Below are 19857 nucleotides of genomic sequence, written 5' to 3'. Positions count from 1 at the left end.
GAATGCATCAAAAACAATTCCATCCATATTATGAGAGTTCATTGCTTTGTTCAGGGTAGTTGTTTGAAGAATAGCATCCATCTTTGACCCTCCTATTATTTTAGCCAGCAATGCTTTAATGTCTCTCACAGCCAAAAGTTTGCCCATAGTTTCTTCCTCAAATATTCTTATCCATTTGCCGGCACCCTCATTAATATTGGGGAGACGAGTGACCAACCCTTCGAGGTCCTGTGAGGCCCAGGGGACATACTGTCCCTGCGCTCCCTTGATTAAAATTGGGAGTTATAGCCAGTGGTCTGAGTGCCCCTTTTTTCTCTGCCCTGTTCCCATTTTCTGCTATCAAATAACTCCTCTCCTTCCTTCACCTCCTCTGTACTTTCAAACAACTTACTTCTGCCTCTTTTCAATCCTATTTACCTAGTACTTTTTCTGATTCTTTAATTTTCTCTTCTATTTCTTCTAACACTTCCTCAAATCTTGTTCTATCTTGGTTTATCATCTTCTCTAATGCTATGCGTGCCTGTCTATAGCATTCCATCCGTAAATATCCTTCACTTTCTTTTCTCTCTTGTCTCTTTGTTTTCACAGCTGGTTCCTTTTTTTCTTCCAACTCTCAGCTTTACTGGTCCTTCTATTTGCATTTCTCCAGTTGAATTTCTACTGTTCCCTTGAGGATTGTGACCTCTCCCTCTATGGCAAATAGGGGGGTGGCTCAGATAATAATCTTTCCTTTTTCTTCGTCTGCCCTACAGGGCTCTCGCTCTTTTACTGACAATTTCTCCCTTAACTCAGTAAAAAATCAGTGCCCAGCAGGAATTTCTGCCTACCCGTGCAGCCCTTTGAGCCTCATTACACCTTTTTCTTTCTCAAAGCGGTATCCGTAGGACTGGCACGCTTTCCTTTACTATATCTACTTCATTGCTGATTGCTGCCCTTTTAGGCCCAATCCACAATAAACACAGACCATTACACGTAATGTATTTCTGCCTACACCATCCAGTTTCAATTTAGGTTACCTATCAAGGCCTTCCCAATATTAAACCAAATCTGTGCATGCAGTTATTTCTTCTGGCATCAAAAACCCCTTTTTTACTTTATTTTTGTTTTTCACAGCTGGTTCCTTTTTTTCTTCCAACTCTCAGCTTTACTGGTCCTTCTATTTGCATTTCTCCAGTTGAATTTCTACTGTTCCCTTGAGGATTGTGACCTCTCCCTCTATGGCAAATAGGGGGGTGGCTCAGATAATAATCTTTCCTTTTTCTTCGTCTGCCTCTTTTAATATTTTTCTTGCCTGTTTTATATTTATTAATATGTCCTCCCCTTCCTTTTTGAACAGGGCTATCATTTCTTTTTCTTTTTCCCTTTTTGTTTCTCTTTTTTATCGTTGTTATTTCTTCTGGCATCAAAAACCCCTTTTTTACTTTATTTTTGTTATTTTTTTAATTTATTTTTAATTCTGGAAGAGCAGATTTTAAGTGTCCTTACCACTAAGAGCCGGCCAGCAAACAACACACACCAATTATATAAGCAAAATTGCTTACATATTCGGTGGCCACCGTTGTCGTGTGTTGCCTGTCTCAGCTAGCCCAAAGTGGCCGTCCACTCTTCTGCTCTTTTCCAGTCCCTTCGTGGTCGCCAATTTGTGGTGTCGTCTGATGCTCATCTTAGGAACCACACTCAGTCTTTGGTTTTGATGCCAGGAGATACATTTTATTACATCATTAATGAGAATAAAACGGAGATGCTCTCTGCAGCGAAACATCTCTAGAATGATCATCTTGTCTTCTTTTTATACAGTCTATCTATCTATCTATCTATCTATCTATCTATCTAGCAATGTTAGCAACATGCTAATCATATTTTCAAACTTCGAGCTTTTACAACTGCTTTAAACTTTCAGGCGAGGCTTTCTCAAGCCTAAAGTTTGTCTTGATGAACATTTTTTTTAATAAAACAGATAGTGCCGGTCCTTGATTCTGATTGGTTGAGCCGTGTTCGAAGCTGTTGTAAATTACTCTACAAACATACACCTTTGTTTACTTCTGTGTGTTGCTCGGCAACCACTTTGTTGGAACCACAACTGTTTCTGAGGAACTACATTGTTTGGTGGAAGAATACTGTTTTTATTAATATCATTACACTTTATTTGCTCTGTTTTATTTTGTGAAACCTTACTACGTATAAGGAATAACCGTTTTATAAAAGCAATAAGCCCCGTGAAGCTGTGGTTTACAGTGAATTTATAACAGCTAATGTTTTTTTTAACAACATAATCATAATCATAAAAACAATAAACATAGAGAGAGAAAAACATACATAGCTGTTCAAGTAAATGCTTGATTGTTTTGTATTTGTGTATTTAACAGTTTCATCTGTTGAAGAGCAAGAAACTGCGATCTGATCTTAATCTGTCGTGACGGTGAGAAAACTTCAGCTTCATCCTGGAATCTCTCAGTATCTCAGTTCAGACTGAACATGCTTGCTTACTGTAAAAGTCACATTTTAGGAGCGACTCCTTTTGGCATCTCACAGTTGTTAAAGTCAACATGAACCAGCATCACAACTCTTTTGACTTCTGAGTGAAACAGAATATTCAACGAGAAAATGTGTAGCGAAGACCTTGATTTGATCCATCAGGAATTAATCGGATTGTAAAAAAAAAAAAAAAAAAAGCTGTTATATACATTGCTTTGTTTATCTTTGGAATAGCTAAGAAATTAAATAATTTAGTAGATGCTTTGAATGTGGTCTTTGAAGGTCAGCTGGTCATTAAAGACTAACCGGGCGTTTCTTCAACTAGAGGCACTTTTATCCTTGTGAAGTTGAATAAAAAAAACTTGTTCAAAAGTTTGATCGTGGTCTCACATTAAATACTATTATGTATTTTAATTATTTTACTAGTGCTTAATTCAGGTACATTAATAGTTACCAGATAAGTCATATTTTTAAACTGTATTTTCATTGTTGAAGTTTAAAAGTCTGGGTGTGCGACAAGGAGGAAACAGTGATTTTGACACCTATAAGGAGGTTGAAAAGTATGAAAAAATCATAATAGAAAGGTAGTAAAAAGTTTTTAAGGTGGTTTTATTGTTAGTTTGACTAAGAAAGAGGAATTTGTCCAAAATTATATGTATTTTTATAAATATGACCAAAGAACATAAAAGTGCCCATAGTCTAAGAATCACCCAGCTGATCTGATTGGGATGATTATTGATGATTTTAGCTGGATGGTGAAGCTGTGCTGTATTGTTGGAGTGGCTGGAAAGATGAGAAAGTCAGTTTTCACTAGATTGAGTTGTAGATGATGGGTTTTCATGCTGAAATGTCCATCAGGCAGTCTGAGATTTGTGTAGTTACTGTGGGATCAAATTGTTGATGTTAGAAGTAGAGCTGTGTGTCATTAGCAGTGTTGGGCAAGTTACTTCCAAAATGTAATACATTATATATTACTAGTTACTGTCTTTTGAAAGTAATTAGTTACATTACAATATTACTGTCTCTGAATTGTAATGCGTTACACTACTTTTGAGTTACTTTTGAGTTACTTTCATGTATGTGTGTGCGTGAGGCGCCGGCGCGATCGAACAGCGGAAACAAACAACAAAAAAATACTCTGTTATTTTTGGTCATACAGATCATTTGAAACTGCAATGTGTTTACTTTATTTCTGTCATCTCGGTTTCCTTTCCCTGGACTTTCGTAGAGCGCCGCGCCACACAAATAGCATATGAACCAAACTCAGCAACATAGCCTATCTCTCAGTCTTTTCCTTTCGTTTTGTTAATCTGTTAATTTGGCTATTGAAGTCAAATATTTCGCACATTCATTCATTTTATATATAGGCTATGATTTAATAAAAACAGATTTTATTTTTAGTTAAACTTAATTTTTGTTGCTCGTCCGCCGTCTTTTTCTCTTCTCCGACCCCGCAGCTCTCTCTCCGATAGCTTAGTGTTAGTGGCACCAGTCCAGGTGTTTCCAGGTTTTACTCGTGCTATTTCTCCATGTTGAGAGTTTGGTGTTGCACATATTGCACCTGACTATGCATTCTTATCCTTTTCTCTGATGAACTGAAAATAACAGGAGTGTGTCCATCTCACAAATGTAGAATCCGTCTCTGCAGTCATCTCAACCATTTAATTCCAGCAACAGGAAATAGACAAACTATTTTACCCGCGGGATTTTTTTCTCTGGTGCTGTTTTGCGGTGTTGGTAAATTCACCACTTAATTTTGAGTTAAAATATGTTGTTGTAACTTGCGTTACTGAGATTGTAACGAGTAATAATATTACCCAAATTTGATTAGTAATGCGTTATATTACTGCGTTACAGCAAAACGTAATATACTACTGTAATATTATTACTTTTGTAATGCGTTACTCCCAACACTGGTCATTAGCATAGCAATACATAGCCTATCACACATCCCTATCGTAAAGCAGTTCAGTCCTAATATAAGTCTCAGTATAGCAACGCTATTTAGCCTCTGTGATGTTTGTTTGCTTCACAAATTATAACCACATGAATCCACTCTGTAATTTATAAGCATGTATATTCCTGATTCCTTAATGGAAGTCTTCTGACTTGTATCACTGATTTGTAGCAGATGCTTTGTAGGTTTTTCTTATTTTGAACTGTTCATGTTTCCTTTTTTAAAAAAAATAAAGAAACAGTGCCTTTTAAAATATTCTGGAGCTCATGCTTTCTTAAACATCCTTGTAGTGTCACAGTAAAAGCAAATGAACCATGATCTCTTACTGCAGTGAATCAGGTTTTACATGTCAATTATTAAGTATTTTGCACTTTGGAACAAAATGCTACTGTAATCTACAAAAATGATTACAGTTAGTATGTAACATTTATTTATTTATTTATTTATTTTGTATTTATTTTTTTTGTATCCACAGCCCAAGAATTCACATGTGATTATTTTTACACATCCTGTGGTTCTGACTGGAGTGTGAAAATGCTGCACACTAGTGAAGAGAACTGCTGGTTTTAGTGGCATTGATGGTTTGTGAACGCTACAGAACAGGAACACATGGTGTCAAATGCTGAATAGAGTTGTGAAACAAGAATAGCATTAATAGTTCTGAGAAATATTTGAGAAAATGTGACATTTGGCTTTTATAATGAATTTTAGTGTCTGAGCAACTGAGAAAACTGTAATAGGAATAGAGATTTACAAAAAAATATGATCAACAGTGATATTGACACTTCTCACGTAATTTAAATTTGTATGTGTTTCGTTTTTCTAACATTTCTCATTCTGCAAGAAGCACTAACAAAACAAGATCTGAAAACCACTGATATGAGCTTCTCTTCACACTGCATGTGGTTTATTTGGCATCACGGCAGCATCAACTAGAAATTCTCAGTAATGCGTAAAGTTATGCAAGCTGCTTATTCTTTCTCCTGTACTTCCTCTTTCACATCATTCTCTCAGTTAAATATTGATGCAGGTGTCTGATGTTGGCTATTTCTTTCTAAAAAATATTTTTAAGAAAAAAAAATAAAATAATGGTTGCTTTCTTCAGATTTGCTACAGTTTTAACCGACTGTGTCACTACTCAGTCAACAGTGCGAAACAGTGACCAGTGTAGTCTGCATTTCTTCCTTTTCAAATTAAGACGGTGGATTCATTAAGATAAACTGGAATTATAATCATTACATTTGTTTCAATTCACAGGTACACATATATCAGTGTCAGACTCAGCATCAACAGTGTCAGAGGCCTGATAGAATAGAATCAGATAGACATGAGCTCATAGTTGTGGTTTGGTTTGTTCTCTTTCAGCTCCAACACACTAACCACTGAGAGAAGAGCAGCAGTTGTACACTTTATTTTTGTCATGTAAATACATAAATACAGCTAATACCACCATTGCAATAAAGAACCATCAAAATATTGTTTCATTTCTCTCGTTCATTGAACACACCAGAATACAACTGTTCATAATAGCAAATAAATCCTGTTCAATTTAATACTGACTGGGTCATGACAACATTTCTGTAGAAAACTTGCATGTTAGTCAGTGTGACATTTTGTGAAAACATGTTACAAGATTATCAACTATCAAAAGATCTTCTGTAGCACATGGGGTACATTTGTACACTGTAAATGGTTGCTGTAAATTTGCTGGATGCCAGTAAGTTACTGTAAAAATGTTCACATTATTATTACTGTAATTGCATCTACAGTATCAGTACTGTAGAGTTTATTTTCATTTAGTTTAAATATTTGTTACCTGTAAAAAACAATCCAATTGTGGTACAGTACTTTTGTAAAAAAAAATCACAATAATGCATGAGCTTTAGTTCTGATAATATTCTTTTTAATTGTTGAACATTTTCTTTTTAAAAGTACAAATTACAAATTTTCAGCATCATCACTCCAGTCTTCAGTGTCCCATGATCCTTCAGAAATAATTCTAATATGCTGATAAACATTATTATTATTATTATTATTATTATCAATATTTAAAACAGTTGAGTACATTTTTTTCAGGATTCTTCGATGAATAGAAAGATTCAAAGATCAGCATTTATCCGAAATAAGCTTTTGTAACATTATACACTATACCATTCAATAGCCTGGAGTCAGTATAATTTTTTTGGGGAAAGAAATTATAGAAATTACTACTTTTATTTAGCAAGGATGCTTTCAATTGTTCAAACGTGATGATAAAGAGATTTAAAATGTTACAAAAGATTTCTAATTCAGATAAATGCTGTTCTTCTGAACTTTCTTTAAGATACCTGAAAAAATTCTACTCAGCTGTTTGAAAAAAAAAAATAATAATAATAATATTTTTTTGAGCAGCAAATCAGAATATTAGAATGATTTCTGAAGGATCATGTGACACTGAAGACTGGAGTAATGATGCTAAAAACTCAGCTTTGATCACAGAAATAAATTACATTATATTCAAATACAAAACAGTTATTTTAAATAGTAAAATTATTTCACAATATTAATGTTTTTACTGCACTTTGGATCAAATAAATGCAGGCTTGGTGAGCAGTAGAGAACTTGGTGTTTTTTAAAAACATAAAAAATCGTACTGTTCAATAACTTTTGACTGGTAGTGTAAATACAGGTGCATCTCAATAAATTAGAATGTCGTGGAAAAGTTCATTTATTTCAGTAATTCAACTCAAATTGTGAAACTTGTGTGTACAGTAAATTAACATACTTTCCAGAAGGCCAACAATTCATTAAAAATGTTTTTTTTTATTGGTCTTATGGAGTATTCTAATTTGTTGAGATAGTGAGTTGGTGGGTTTTTGTTAAATGTGAGCCAAAATCATCACAATTAAAAGAACCAAAGACTTAAACTACTTCAGTCTGTGTGCATTGAATTTATTTAATACACGAGTTTCACAATTTGAGTTGAATTACTGAAATAAATGAACTTTTCCACGACATTCTAATTTATTGAGATGCACCTGTAAAACAGTAAAAATTAGTTTGTGGTGTTGTGTTAAATTTCAGTAATTTTGACAGTCAAAGTTGACAAGCTCTCTGATGAGAAACAGCAGGATGGGATTCACACAGTGTCTACACTGGATGCGACAGTTGTCGTGTCGCGCTGCGCCGCAGCTAAAGTCTGTCTACACTGGATGCGACAAAGCGACCATTGAAAATCGTTTGAAATTTGTGTCAATATGTCATAAATACAGTAGAACGCAGCAGCAGTTTTCTGTTCACATCCAGTGTAGACAGCATCTCTGATTATAATGAGTTCTATAGTATTTTGTCGCGCCGTGCCACTCGCGTCCAGTGTAGACACGCGACAAAGCGACCATTGAAAATCGTTTGAAATTTGTGTCAATATGTCATAAATACAGTAGAACGCAGCAGCAGTTTTCTGTTGGGGATTTGTCGTGTCGCACCGCGCCACATCCAGTGTAGACAGCATCTCTGATTATAATGAGTTCTATAGTATTTTGTCGCGCCGTGCCACTCGCGTCCAGTGTAGACACGGTGTCAGGCTGCACCTTCTTTCCAGAATTCCAGGTGATCTGTGACTTTCAATGCATTTGGTGCCACAAAGGTTGACTCTCTGAATGAACCTGCAAGCACAAGAAAAAAAGCAATATTTTTCAAAGCAGTGTTTACAGAATTTGCCTCAACTGTCAAACTTGGTGCTGTATGCACTTTGACGTTAATAAAAACGTTATATACTACATCTGAACACACCTACAAGGAAGGTACATAATCCATCACATTCAAATTATTAAAGCTCCATTGTTTACAATGGATTCTCAATCAGTAGAGCAAAGTGCTGAAATAATGGGTTTGATTCCAGGTGCAATTCTACGGTGAGTGAATATCCGGGGCTTAGCCCATAGACATTAATGTATGTATCAGAATACATGGGATACACTTTAAATAAAATAGGCTATATGCTGAAAAGTTACATTGGCTAAGTGGCTTATTTTTTATTTTATTTTTTAAAGAGACAAGTATAATTAATTATAATTTGCACTTACAAATTGCATAAATAATATTATGAAATTAATGTTTTAAATATAAAATTTAGAACACAGAAATATGTAATGATAGAAAAATATAGAATGATAATTTTAAAAATAAGACTAAAATTACCAGTTGGTGGCAGCAAGCCACTGTCTTAATGACTGAATTGTTGAGTCATTTATTCAATTGATTAGTTCAAAACTACAAAATTAGTTCATCCAGGAATGAAATAAGAAACTGTTTTTATGTTTTATGAATGGGTCAGTGAATTACTGATTCAAGGTGTTCAAAAAAAGTAAATTAATTCTGTAATGAAACACTGCTGTGTGAAGAGATGCACAATATGGCTTTGTTTCGAACTGTTTTTGCAAAATAGAGCAAAAAGACAATTCTTCATGATTTAAATCACTTATTATTTTAATATTAACTATTATTAATATTAACTTCTTGTTCATTGAATTTTGTTGCCCTGACACTTAGTAAAACCTGCCACAGACCATGCTAAATGCTAACCAATCTGTTCATATAATCGCTCTAAATGCGTTTGTGTGTACTAGAAAGTCAGTGCATATAATAAGCCTACTATGATAAAAAATCTATATTTGATGCTATACAGTAACAATAATCTAATTTTGACAGATGGTGAGATCAGTATTATGAATTTATAGGCTACAGTAAGTTAAAGATACCTGAAGCAGCTGCATTTTGCTGTTTAAGTGCTGGTTTAATAGAAATAATTTTAATGCGCATGAAAACTCAATCTTGATGCGCACAAGACATTGTAACAAAAACATTTGGGGCTTCAGCCCCCTTAGCCCACCCCTAGCGCCACCCCTGTTAGACTCCCAGGGAATGAATAACTTAATAAAATGTGTACTTTAAATACAATGTAACTTGCTTTGGATAAAAGCATCTGGCAAATGCATAAATGTAAATGCAATGTAAAACAAAATGTATTTTGGGTTACCTAATTCTGCATTTCTGTCAAATGGACAGCTGGGTGTATGATGATTCTGCCCCTCATAGTCAGGATCCTGTTTTTTGCTTTCTTAACAGTGGTGTTTCTTAAAGCTGCAGTCCGTAACTTTTTTTGGTTAAAAATGATCCGAAATCAATATTTGAGCATGTACATAACCAACCATTGTTCAAAACTATCGCCTTACTTTAGCCCGATTCACAACGGTTAGCTTATAATAATGTTTTCTAATTTGAGTGGTACGGGTAGGCTTTCTCTGGAAATTCGAGCATGCTGCTGCATCATTACGTCACGTCTGTAAATATAAAGAAGTCTACCCGGCTACTAGGCTATCGCATGTGAGGATCCTGCAGGTGGCAAATCGTTTATAGCCTTTTCTCACGATCCTGCAGGTGGCAGATCGGTAGCCTTTTCTCACAGCAGCTGGAATAATTAAATGTATCATTTTGATGGCGGATTGTAATCCATAAAGGATTATGCGTTTATGAAACACATGTGAATGAAATTAAATTATATTGCCGTTTCAAATGTGCTTCTGATTACAGATAGCCTGAGATTACACAAGATTTGTATTTTAAAGACAACCAGTTCGAAGGGAGCATAATTTGCTTTTTAGGGACCGTCTCTAAAGTTACATACAACATTGGTACACACGTTTCTAACTTAAATAGTATTTGAAGAGAATTCCCTTACTTGCGATAAAGAGGCAGTGCAGAAAAGATAATATGCTTCTCTGTGTTTGGCTAACTGACTTTATTATCATACCAGTTGATGTTATCATCGATACTATGGCATTCAAAAGATGAGGCTCCAAAATACACCTCCGACGTTGCAGACGACATCCAGTCTAGAAACCTGAAAATAACAAACAAAAGAAGTAACGTTACTACAAAATACTGTGTAAAATCTCCACTGAAACAGCGGTGTTGCCTAACGCACTTTACCTCAGTATTTTACCTTAATTCACTTTTAAGGTTAAATAACAACTCGCCAGACGAGCTAACTTGCAGGGCAGCAGAACGTACAAACGTGTTTCTCGGTTTAACTAAAGTTTATTTCGACTAGTACAGGTGACCTTAACTTACTCACCAGTCGATGTTATCAGCGTTTTGGCGGCATTCCGGCCGTCAGTCAGAAAAAAAGGCTCCAACTCCCGACATGAAAAACGACACGATGAATAATGTTAGTTTGCTGTTAACAAGTGAAAACATCTTAAAATATCGAAGTTTTGCATAAAACAGAAATAATATACTAACCTTTTTGTCGAGTTAATTGTGAAACATTTCTCTTTTATCCTTTTACGTCCATTTCCACCAGACAGTCAAAAAATAAATCTCCCTTGCCACTGGTCAGTTTTTCGCGGGCAAGTTCACTATTGTAAATGTACAATAGTTTACTGTAAATGGATTTACAGTAGTGAAGAAATACAGTAGTGACCGTATATTTTCCCATAATCCTTTGCTGTTTACAGTAAACTACTGTATACACATTTTACAGTATCTTACTGTACATATTCCAGTAAAATACTGTTCAAATTACAAAAATCGGTTACAGTGTATGTCTTTAATCTGTCATGATGTTTCTAAAGATCTGACGGCAGGTTTCAGGAAGTCTTGAGTCCTTAAGACAGTCTGTGTCTTTAACCGTCTTTCATCATTCAGTCAGTATGGAGCTCAGTCAACTTCCTCTTGTGCTCTGTGAGTATTATTTTCTCTAAATGTATTTCAGTGGAATTGCTATTATATTATGTAAATGATCAAGTGTTTTAGTTTTCCTAGATTTTTGTCATTTCTTGCTGCTCTCAGAGTTTCAAACTTTTGTGCTTTATAATGGTGTTGAATCAGTTCTGTTGGTTTGTTTTGCAGTTATTGTCCCTGTTGTTGTAATATTCACTAGTACGCAGTTAGTAAGAGTTTGTCTTTATTCTTCTGCTCATGATCAGACTGTTGCCTTGAAGTTCCTGAAACAGTTCTCTGCTATGACCAAATCTATAAAATACCAGTCAGATGTTTTCATGTTTATCTATACACATATACAGTCCCCACACAATATCGTAATATTTGTTCATCTGTATAATTGTCAATTCATTGTTTACATTATAATGAGTTTTTCTCTTTGTGTTTTAGTACTGATTTCAAACATCTACTCTGGACATACTGAAGGTGAGTCAATTTGAGTCATATATTCTCAACACATATCAGTAATTCTACATTAACTGTTAGAAACCAACTGAGTTTTGAGAAATTACATATTATTTTGATTATAAATGCACCCTTTTAACAAGTTGAATTATTCATGTTACAATTCTCAGGTGTGACAAAACACACACAAAAAAACATCAGTCTATCTATCAAAAACAGCAGATATATTTCTTACATTCTTTGTGAAATCAAAATCAGAACAACAAGAGACAAGATCTACTCTTGGTAAACTCATGTTTCCATATTCTCAATGATTGTGTATTGACAGATCTTTTATAAATGACTATAACAGCTATAGAGAACAACACTCCAGTCTCATCTGATTTATCATGTGTGTTTTACAGACAAGCAAATGTGTTCATACAGTAAAAGCAGCTCATTATTTTTATTGTCAATTCAAGAGTTCGTCTTACAGACAATAAAGCAGGATGAATGGTATGCATATTTGGCCTGCTGTCCGGGGAGAGGGCTCCGAGCTCGGTAATTCCTCCCGAACCCGGGGTACTCTCCCTGTCCGGGGAGAGGGGTCGAAGCTCGGAATTTAGGCCAGACCCAGAGCGCTCCCCCCAAAAGATGCAATTAGCATGGGACAGCAGCCACAGTGGGGGGTTGATAACCCCCCAAAACTTGCAGAGCTTAAGGTTGGTGGGGTGCTGGACGTCGCTTGGAGTAGAATCATTGCGGTGGTATCTGGAAAGAGAATGTGGCTTCTGCGGAAGCGGGCACTGCTACGGCATCTGAAAGAGAATGTGGCTTCTGCGGAAGCGGGCACTGCTGCGGCATCTGAAAAGAGAATGTGGCTTCTGCGGAAGCGGGCACTGCTGCGGCATCTGAAAAGAGAATGTGGCTTCTGCGGAAGCGGGCACTGCTGCGGCATCTGAAAAGAGAATGTGGCTTCTACGGAAGCGGGCACTGCTGTGGCATCTGAAAAGATAATGTGGCTTCTATGGAAGCGGGCACTGCTGCGGCAGTGGGAAGTAGAAATTAATGGGAAGTAGAGATACAGGCTCCTATGGGAGCGGGCACTGATGTGGCAGTGGGAAGTAGAGATGAGTGGGAAGTAGAGATACAGGCTCCTGCGGAAGTGGGCTATGCGGTGGCATCTGAAAAGAGAAAGTGGTTTCTGCGGAAGCAGGTACTGCTGTGGCATCTGGAAAGAGAATGTGGCTTCTGTGGAAGCGGGTACTGCTGTGGCATCTGAAAAGATAAAGTGGCTTCTGCGGGAGCGGGCACTGCTGCGGCAGTGGGAAGTGAAGATACGGGCTCCTGCAGGAGTGGGCACTGTTATGTGAAATCTGAAAAGAGAAGGATGCTTCTGTGGAAGTGGGTATTGCTCCGTCATCTGAAAAGAAAACTTCTGTGGGAGCAGGTACTGCTACAGCATCTGAAAATGGGAGCGGGCACTGATGTGGCAGTGGGAAGTAGAGATGAGTGGGAAGTAGAGATACAGGCTCCTGCGGAAGTGGGCTATGCGGTGGCATCTGAAAAGAGAAAGTGGTTTCTGCGGAAGCAGGTACTGCTGTGGCATCTGGAAAGAGAATGTGGCTTCTGTGGAAGCGGGTACTGCTGTGGCATCTGAAAAGATAAAGTGGCTTCTGCGGGAGCGGGCACTGCTGCGGCAGTGGGAAGTGAAGATACGGGCTCCTGCAGGAGTGGGCACTGTTATGTGAAATCTGAAAAGAGAAGGATGCTTCTGTGGAAGTGGGTATTGCTCCGTCATCTGAAAAGAAAACTTCTGTGGGAGCAGGTACTGCTACAGCATCTGAAAAGAGAAAGTGGCTTCTGCGGAAGCGAGCACTGCTGCGGCAGTGGGAAGTAAAGGTATAGGCTCCTGCGGGAGCGGGTATGGCTGTGGTATCTGAAAAGAGAAAGTGGCTTCTGCGGAAGCGAGCAATGCTGCGGCAGTGGGAAGTAAAGATACAGGCTCCTGCGGGAGTGAGTACTGCTGCGGAATCTGAAAAGAGAAAGTGGCTTCTGTGGAAGCGGGCATTGCTACTGCATCTGCAAAGAGTACTACATTGACCGATAACTCGGTTACCAAATTAATCGTTAGTGACGGTCCTAGATGAGAGGTCTATGTCTGCACCTGCCAAGATCTGCGCTCAGATGTTGGGAGCCACTGGGGGTGGCTCTGAGGCGACATAATATAGTGGGACAGGCAGTGATGTTGCTGTGAAAATAGAATGTTGTGATTTTGAATGAAGTAGATAGCTGTGAGGGAGAGGAGCAGGGGCCGCGATTGTCAGCGGAGGCAGCCTCACGCTTAACTTGACCTATGGGCTAGTGTCTGCTATGGGAGCTGGAGGCCACTGAAAAGAAAAAGGGGTTAGAAATAACAGGAGGAAAAGACTGGGATGTGAGGGCCTGTGTTGCAAGCGGAAGCAGCTTCACGCTTTCTTCAGCCGCTGTAGGCCGCGGGAAAGGGGAGTGGTTTGTGATATCCTGAAGAGCCTGTGTAGTCTGCACCGCTAGCGGAGGCAGCCTTGCGCTAGAGTCTGCTATGGGACCTGGAGGTCGCTGAAAGGAAAAAAGTGTTATTAGAAAAGACTGAGATGCGTGGGCCTTTGTTGCAAGTGTAACCAGCTTCGTGCTTTCTTCAGCCCCTGTAGGTTGTGGGAAAGGGGAGTGTTTTGTGACATTTGGCGGGACATGCTGAAATGCCTGTGTAACTCGCAGTGTTGGCAACTTGGCAATTTGTTGCTAGATTAGCATTTTCTCAGACTACCCTAGCAACTTGTTTTTCAAAGCGCCTAGCAACAAATGTAGCTATTTATAAATGTATTTGGCAGCTTTTAAAAAGTAATAAAATGATAAAAGGCATACATTTCCTCTACCACACAAAAAGAAAAAAAAGTATTGAAGTAGCTTGCCAGCCGAGCGGCACATCAGCTGGTTTTGTACCTATGATTGTTAATCATTTACTGTTATCCACTGTGATCAACAGTGAAACGTTCCTCTTCCACTATTGATCTTATCTAAAAAACAAAAATTAATCTTATCCATCCATCTATTGAAATGCAATTTGTACTTTAATATGGCGTACGGCGCTGCGGCAGGAAGAACCGCGGTGAAAAGCTGAGCCGAAGCGGGAATCGAGTGAAGTCTTGCAGCAGTGAGATCTGGGGTGCGTCCCAGGTTTGCAGAAGGCCTGCCACTGCGACCCAATGCTCAGGGAGAGCCGGATCCCAGTGTTTCCCATTTTTTAACTAGTCTGTGGTGGCCCGCCACAGTCTAATCTGTCCCACCACAGTTTCGTAATAAACCGAAAATATATTGATGATGCTCCTCATTATAACATAAAAGGTATTTAACGTTTTGTTTGGTGCCATTGCTTTTGTTAAGTGTCCGTCAAACAAACTAAAGCGTATATGGCTTTATCCCCTCATCAAGTCTGTTTGCGCTGCTTGTTTCAATGCCGATCGCGCACTTTTTATCACGCGATCAGCTCATTATCCAGTGTTTCCCGCGTCTCAGAGCAACTCCTTTCACAGTGAATGCAGTGAAGTCTGTTTTTGAATGTGCTGTGAGTTTAGCGCGCATCTGAGAACGCAACGGTTTACAGTATTTCACTAGATTTGAAATGAGACACGTTAGTAAACCTGTTTTCACAGAAGTTGGTGTTTTCCGCCAAAATAAAATCTCAGCTGCAGTTTCCGCCAAAATAAAAGCAAAGTCAATTCACCAGCTCTTTTATTTGTTTAGTTTGCACACTGAACCTGTGTTGGAGCTCTTAATATTGAACTCTCAAAGTGCCCCAGATAGATACATTTATCTTTAAAATGTACACAATTTTCTTCCGGGGAAAATGGACCCCTAGAGGAACCGAGGCCCACCCACCACAGTCTTACAAAATCCTGTGGGAAACACTGGGATTCTGTGCGTGAGAATGTGGGTGTCCAACGCGGCGAGTTCAAGGCCTTGCATTATTCATGTGACAGTTCTGAGGTGTGACAAGAAACATTAGTCTGTATATATTTTTTTTCATTCTCTGTGGAATTAAAATCGAAACAGTGAGAGACAAGATCTTCTGTTGGAAAATTTTCACATCTCATGTTTCCAAATTCCCAATGATTGTGTATTGACAAATCTTTTATAAACGACTATAACAGCTATAGAGAGCAACACTCCAGTCTCATCTGTTTTAGCGTGTGTGTTTTACAGTCAAGCAAATGTGTTCATACAGCAAAAGCAGCACATTGTTTTCATTGTGAATTGTTGTCATTGCACAGAAAAACCAAAACCCACAGGGACCATTAAACCTGCTCAACATGTATTCAGAGGAGAGACAGTCACTCTCAGATGTGACATAAATGCTGAAGGAGTCACTAGCTGGAAGTACAGCTGGTATAAAGAAGATTCAACCGGTGTTTTCAGTGAACTACAGGAACACACATTCAGTCCTGTTACTGAGTTTGACGCAGGTAAATACTCCTGTTACGGAGTAGAGACAGACGGATCACGCAGATCACACATCAGTGATGAAGTTACACTGACAGTATCAGGTGAGTTTGATCAACTCTTCACATACACACACACGTTTAACATGTTATTAATGAGTGATTTCTCAACTTCAGTTCCCAGAGCAGTTTTAAGTGTTTCTCCACAGACGTGGTTGACTGAAGGAGATCCAGTGACTCTGATCTGTGAGGTTAACGGCTCCTCTACAGGCTGGACATTCAGCTGGTTCACTGAAACTGTCTCATCAGGTAAGATATAATGTGCTTCATGTATAACATCTGAATAAACTGGTTTCATAAAAACATATTATAGAGATTAAATATATTTAATCAGTCTGAATACTCTGATTATACCATCAAAGGTCTTTTATAAAACTCATGTAAAAATGTCTGCTCATTTCTTGAGGTAACTGCACTTTTTCACTTTATACAGACTACAGATATCGTTATGATCTGCTCTCAGACAGCAGCAGAGGAGCTGGAGGAAACTACACTGTCAGTTCTGCTGCTCCAAAACACACAGGAGTTTATGTGTGCAGAGCAGAGAGAGGAAAACCAGCCTATAACACAACCATCAGCAACACACAGTTAATATGTGTCACTGGTGAGTTTAAACTGAACCACAGAATGAGTGAGGAGGTCCTAAACAGACCAAACTAACCAGCAAAACCTTGAAAAACATTTAATTATAATGGTGTAAAATTGTCATGAAAAATATATAAACTAAACTATTGTGGCACAAAAGTGTTACTTACGTAAGTGGACTTGAGAGAACATAATCAAATAGGTGTAATAAAAATGTATAATCTGACCTATTTATTAAATAGTGTTTTTATTATAAAATTTATTTTAAATTTTTATGTTATTGACCACACCTTGATTATTACATTTGATTATATATATATATATATATATATATGGTATATATCATTGTGATTCTCAATATATCCAAAATTATTATTATTGTTGTTGTCTCCACATTGTTGATACATTCTTACCAGAGATGGGCACTCGAGTTAGTGACTCGGACTCGAGTCACTCAGTTAACTATAAATACTACTAGGTTCACACTGTACAGGCAAAGCAGAACTGAACAGAAGTTGAGTCTGGTTTCTCCCAAGGTTTTTTTTGTTTGTTTTGTTTTCTCCAAAAGTTACACCTTATGGAGGTTTTTGTCTTTGGCTTGCTTGCTGATGGCATAATTACATATTTTAATATTTTAAGGTGTAATTTTGTTTATGAAGTTTTAAATAGAACTGTCTTGACTTGATTTCTGAATTGTAGCTGTAATTGTCTTCTCAGGTGTTTCTCCTCCAGTCTCTCTGATCGTCAGTCCCAGCAGAACTCAACACTTCACATTAGTCTCTCTCTCTCTGAGCTGTGAGGACCAGACTAAATCTACTGGATGGACAGTGAGAAGATACACAGAGAGATGGGGGCTGGAAGATTGTTCATCATCAGTGTGGGGATCACAAACAGGATCTACTTGTACAATCAGCTCCACCATCCCATATGACACTGGAGTTTACTGGTGTGAGTCTGAATCTGGAGATAAACATCATCCTGTTAATATCACTGTACACTGTGAGTCTGTGTTTCTGTATTTTTCACAAAACCCTCATTTCTTGTTTCAGATTTAAATAGCCAGATTGTGATCTCAATTCAATCTTATTCCTAAATGACAATGAATCCACTAGACTAATAAACCTTTGACTATTAAACCATTGCTCAAAACATTGAGATTCTAAATGTATCCAGAATCGTGCAGTCATTTACCCACATGTCATGTTTATTTGTTTATATTTTTCATAACCCCCATGAGAAAATTTGTTATTATTATTTTTGTATTGATTATTGTAACTCTGTCCTATTTGGGTTACGTCTCACATTTTCCATAAGCTAGAACGTAGTCAACCTTTGACTTTTGTCATAAAAAATAATCATATCTTAAAACTCATATTTTTAAATAAGCTTTTCCTGATTAATTGTAATTTATGGGTTATCTTTATGTTGAATAGATGTTGCTTTGATTGTATTACTGTCTTGTAATTTATGATTGTCATCAAGTTGTAATGTGTTCTTGAGTGTTTTCAAAGGCACCTCTAAATAAAACGCATTATTATTATTATTATTATTATTGTTGTTGTTGTCTCCACATTGTTGTTACATTCTTACTATAATCTTACTATTTGTCAGTTGATGTTTGCTCTGTTTCTGTAGTTGGTGTGATTCTGGAGAGTCCTGTTCATCCTGTGACTGAAGGAGAAACTCTGACTCTACGCTGTTTAGATCAGTTTTCAACCCCACCAAACCTCAGAGCTGATTTCTATAAAGATGGATCACTCATCCAGAATCAAACTACAGAGATGATCATCTCTACTGTCTCAAAGTCACATGAGGGTTTCTACTACTGCAAACACCCAGAGAGAGGAGAGTCACCCAAGAGCTGGATCTCAGTCACAGGTGAGACTAGGAACTGTAAACACTATTGAAATGCTTCTGTATAATAAACAGCACTAATATGACTGTAAAATGTGTTCATCTCAGCTTCCTCCAGAAGATCAGGACCTGATGGTTTCGATCCAGTGATAGTTGGAGTGACTGCTGGACTGACTGTTATATTTTTGATCATTGTTTTTTTGGTCCTGCTGTGCCGCTACAGAAACAACAAAGGTTCATTTTCTGCCTTATTAACCCTTTGATGCACAACATGGGTCTAAAGTGACCCGACTGAGTTTATTTTTTCTATATCTTTGCAAGAAATTAATTTCATCAATTAATTCCATGAATTCCTCAATTAACTTGTTTTTGATCATCACAAATCCTTATTTTTTCTTTCTTACTTTCTGAATAAAACTCATTTTTGTGTCATTACCCTTCTAATGCACAACATGGGTCTAAAATGACCCGTATTCATTTCCTGTGTTATTTCAGTTATGGATTTCTTTGCTGAATCTCTGAAAAAATGTTTTCTGTCATTTATTATTCCAGATATGTTGTTTTTGACTTCCACAAATAATTTTGTTTATTTTTCTAAAATCACCCATATTTATTTCCTATGTTATTTCAATCATGCCTGAGTGATTCATTGCTGAATCTTTGAAAGAAATATATTTTCTCATTTATTATTCCAGGTATTCATTAAATATCTTGTTTTTGATTTCCACAAATCATTGTTTATTTTTCCTTTCTTTACTTCATAAAAAAAAACACGTTTTTGTATTTCTACATCAATTTTACACACATGGGTCAAAAATGACCCATATAGATCCCTTTGATATTTGCTTTTTTTTTTTGCAAGTAGGAACATTTACTGCAGAAAACTATTCACCTGCCCCACATTTCACAACTCAACATGGCTGCTTTTACGGAGCCCCTAAAGGGACATGGTGGTGGGAAAAAAAATTCGGGGTGGGAGGAATTTTTTTTTTGCGTTCTCTCGCAAAGATATTTGCGTTCCCTCGCAAAACTTTGCTTTCTCTCGCAAAGATATTTGCGTTCCCTTTTGCGTTCTCTCGCAAAGATATTTTGCGTTCCCTCGCAAAACTTTTGCGTTCTCTCGCAAAAGATATTTGCGTTTTGCGAGGGAACGCAAATATCTTTGCGAGAGAATGCAAAAGTTTTGCGAGGGAATGCAAAGTTTCTCGAGGGAACGCAAAAGTTTTGCGAGAGAACGCAAAAAATCTGACAAATATTTTTTCCTCCCACCCCAAATTTTTTCACTCAATCTGATTTTTTTCC

At 37.5% G+C, this 19857-nt stretch overlaps 2 protein-coding genes and 1 long non-coding RNA gene across 3 annotated transcripts in view; 2 read left to right on the top strand and 1 right to left on the bottom strand.

Moving 5' to 3' along the window:
• LOC107719709 (uncharacterized) overlaps nucleotides 1-689 on the bottom strand; it is a 3808-nt gene extending 3119 nt beyond the window's left edge. The window contains exon 1 of the long non-coding RNA XR_001637543.1: nucleotides 425-689. This is a non-coding gene — a long non-coding RNA (uncharacterized LOC107719709). The remainder of the gene's footprint in view (nucleotides 1-424) is intronic.
• Nucleotides 1-2678, top strand: part of LOC107719714 (uncharacterized) — an 11090-nt gene extending 8412 nt beyond the window's left edge. The window contains exon 9 of the mRNA XM_016527200.1: nucleotides 2367-2678. Within this exon, the coding sequence (XP_016382686.1) occupies nucleotides 2367-2401 (35 nt within the window). The 3' untranslated portion in view covers nucleotides 2402-2678. The remainder of the gene's footprint in view (nucleotides 1-2366) is intronic.
• An 8446-nt stretch (nucleotides 2679-11124) lies between these two features.
• Nucleotides 11125-19857, top strand: part of LOC107719713 (leukocyte immunoglobulin-like receptor subfamily A member 2) — a 13165-nt gene continuing 4432 nt past the window's right edge. The window contains exons 1-7 of the mRNA XM_016527199.1: nucleotides 11125-11155; nucleotides 11585-11620; nucleotides 15889-16161; nucleotides 16234-16365; nucleotides 16550-16720; nucleotides 17401-17700; nucleotides 18337-18579. Of these exons, the coding sequence (XP_016382685.1) occupies nucleotides 11125-11155; nucleotides 11585-11620; nucleotides 15889-16161; nucleotides 16234-16365; nucleotides 16550-16720; nucleotides 17401-17700; nucleotides 18337-18579 (1186 nt within the window). The remainder of the gene's footprint in view (nucleotides 11156-11584; nucleotides 11621-15888; nucleotides 16162-16233; nucleotides 16366-16549; nucleotides 16721-17400; nucleotides 17701-18336; nucleotides 18580-19857) is intronic.

Source organism: Sinocyclocheilus rhinocerous, unplaced genomic scaffold, assembly GCF_001515625.1.
Source record: "Sinocyclocheilus rhinocerous isolate Xijiao unplaced genomic scaffold, SAMN03320098_v1.1 scaffold331, whole genome shotgun sequence".
NCBI classification, from domain to species: domain Eukaryota; kingdom Metazoa; phylum Chordata; class Actinopteri; order Cypriniformes; family Cyprinidae; genus Sinocyclocheilus; species Sinocyclocheilus rhinocerous.
The sequence above is the reverse complement of the archived record's forward strand: the minus strand, read 5'-3'. Positions and strand labels throughout refer to the sequence as shown.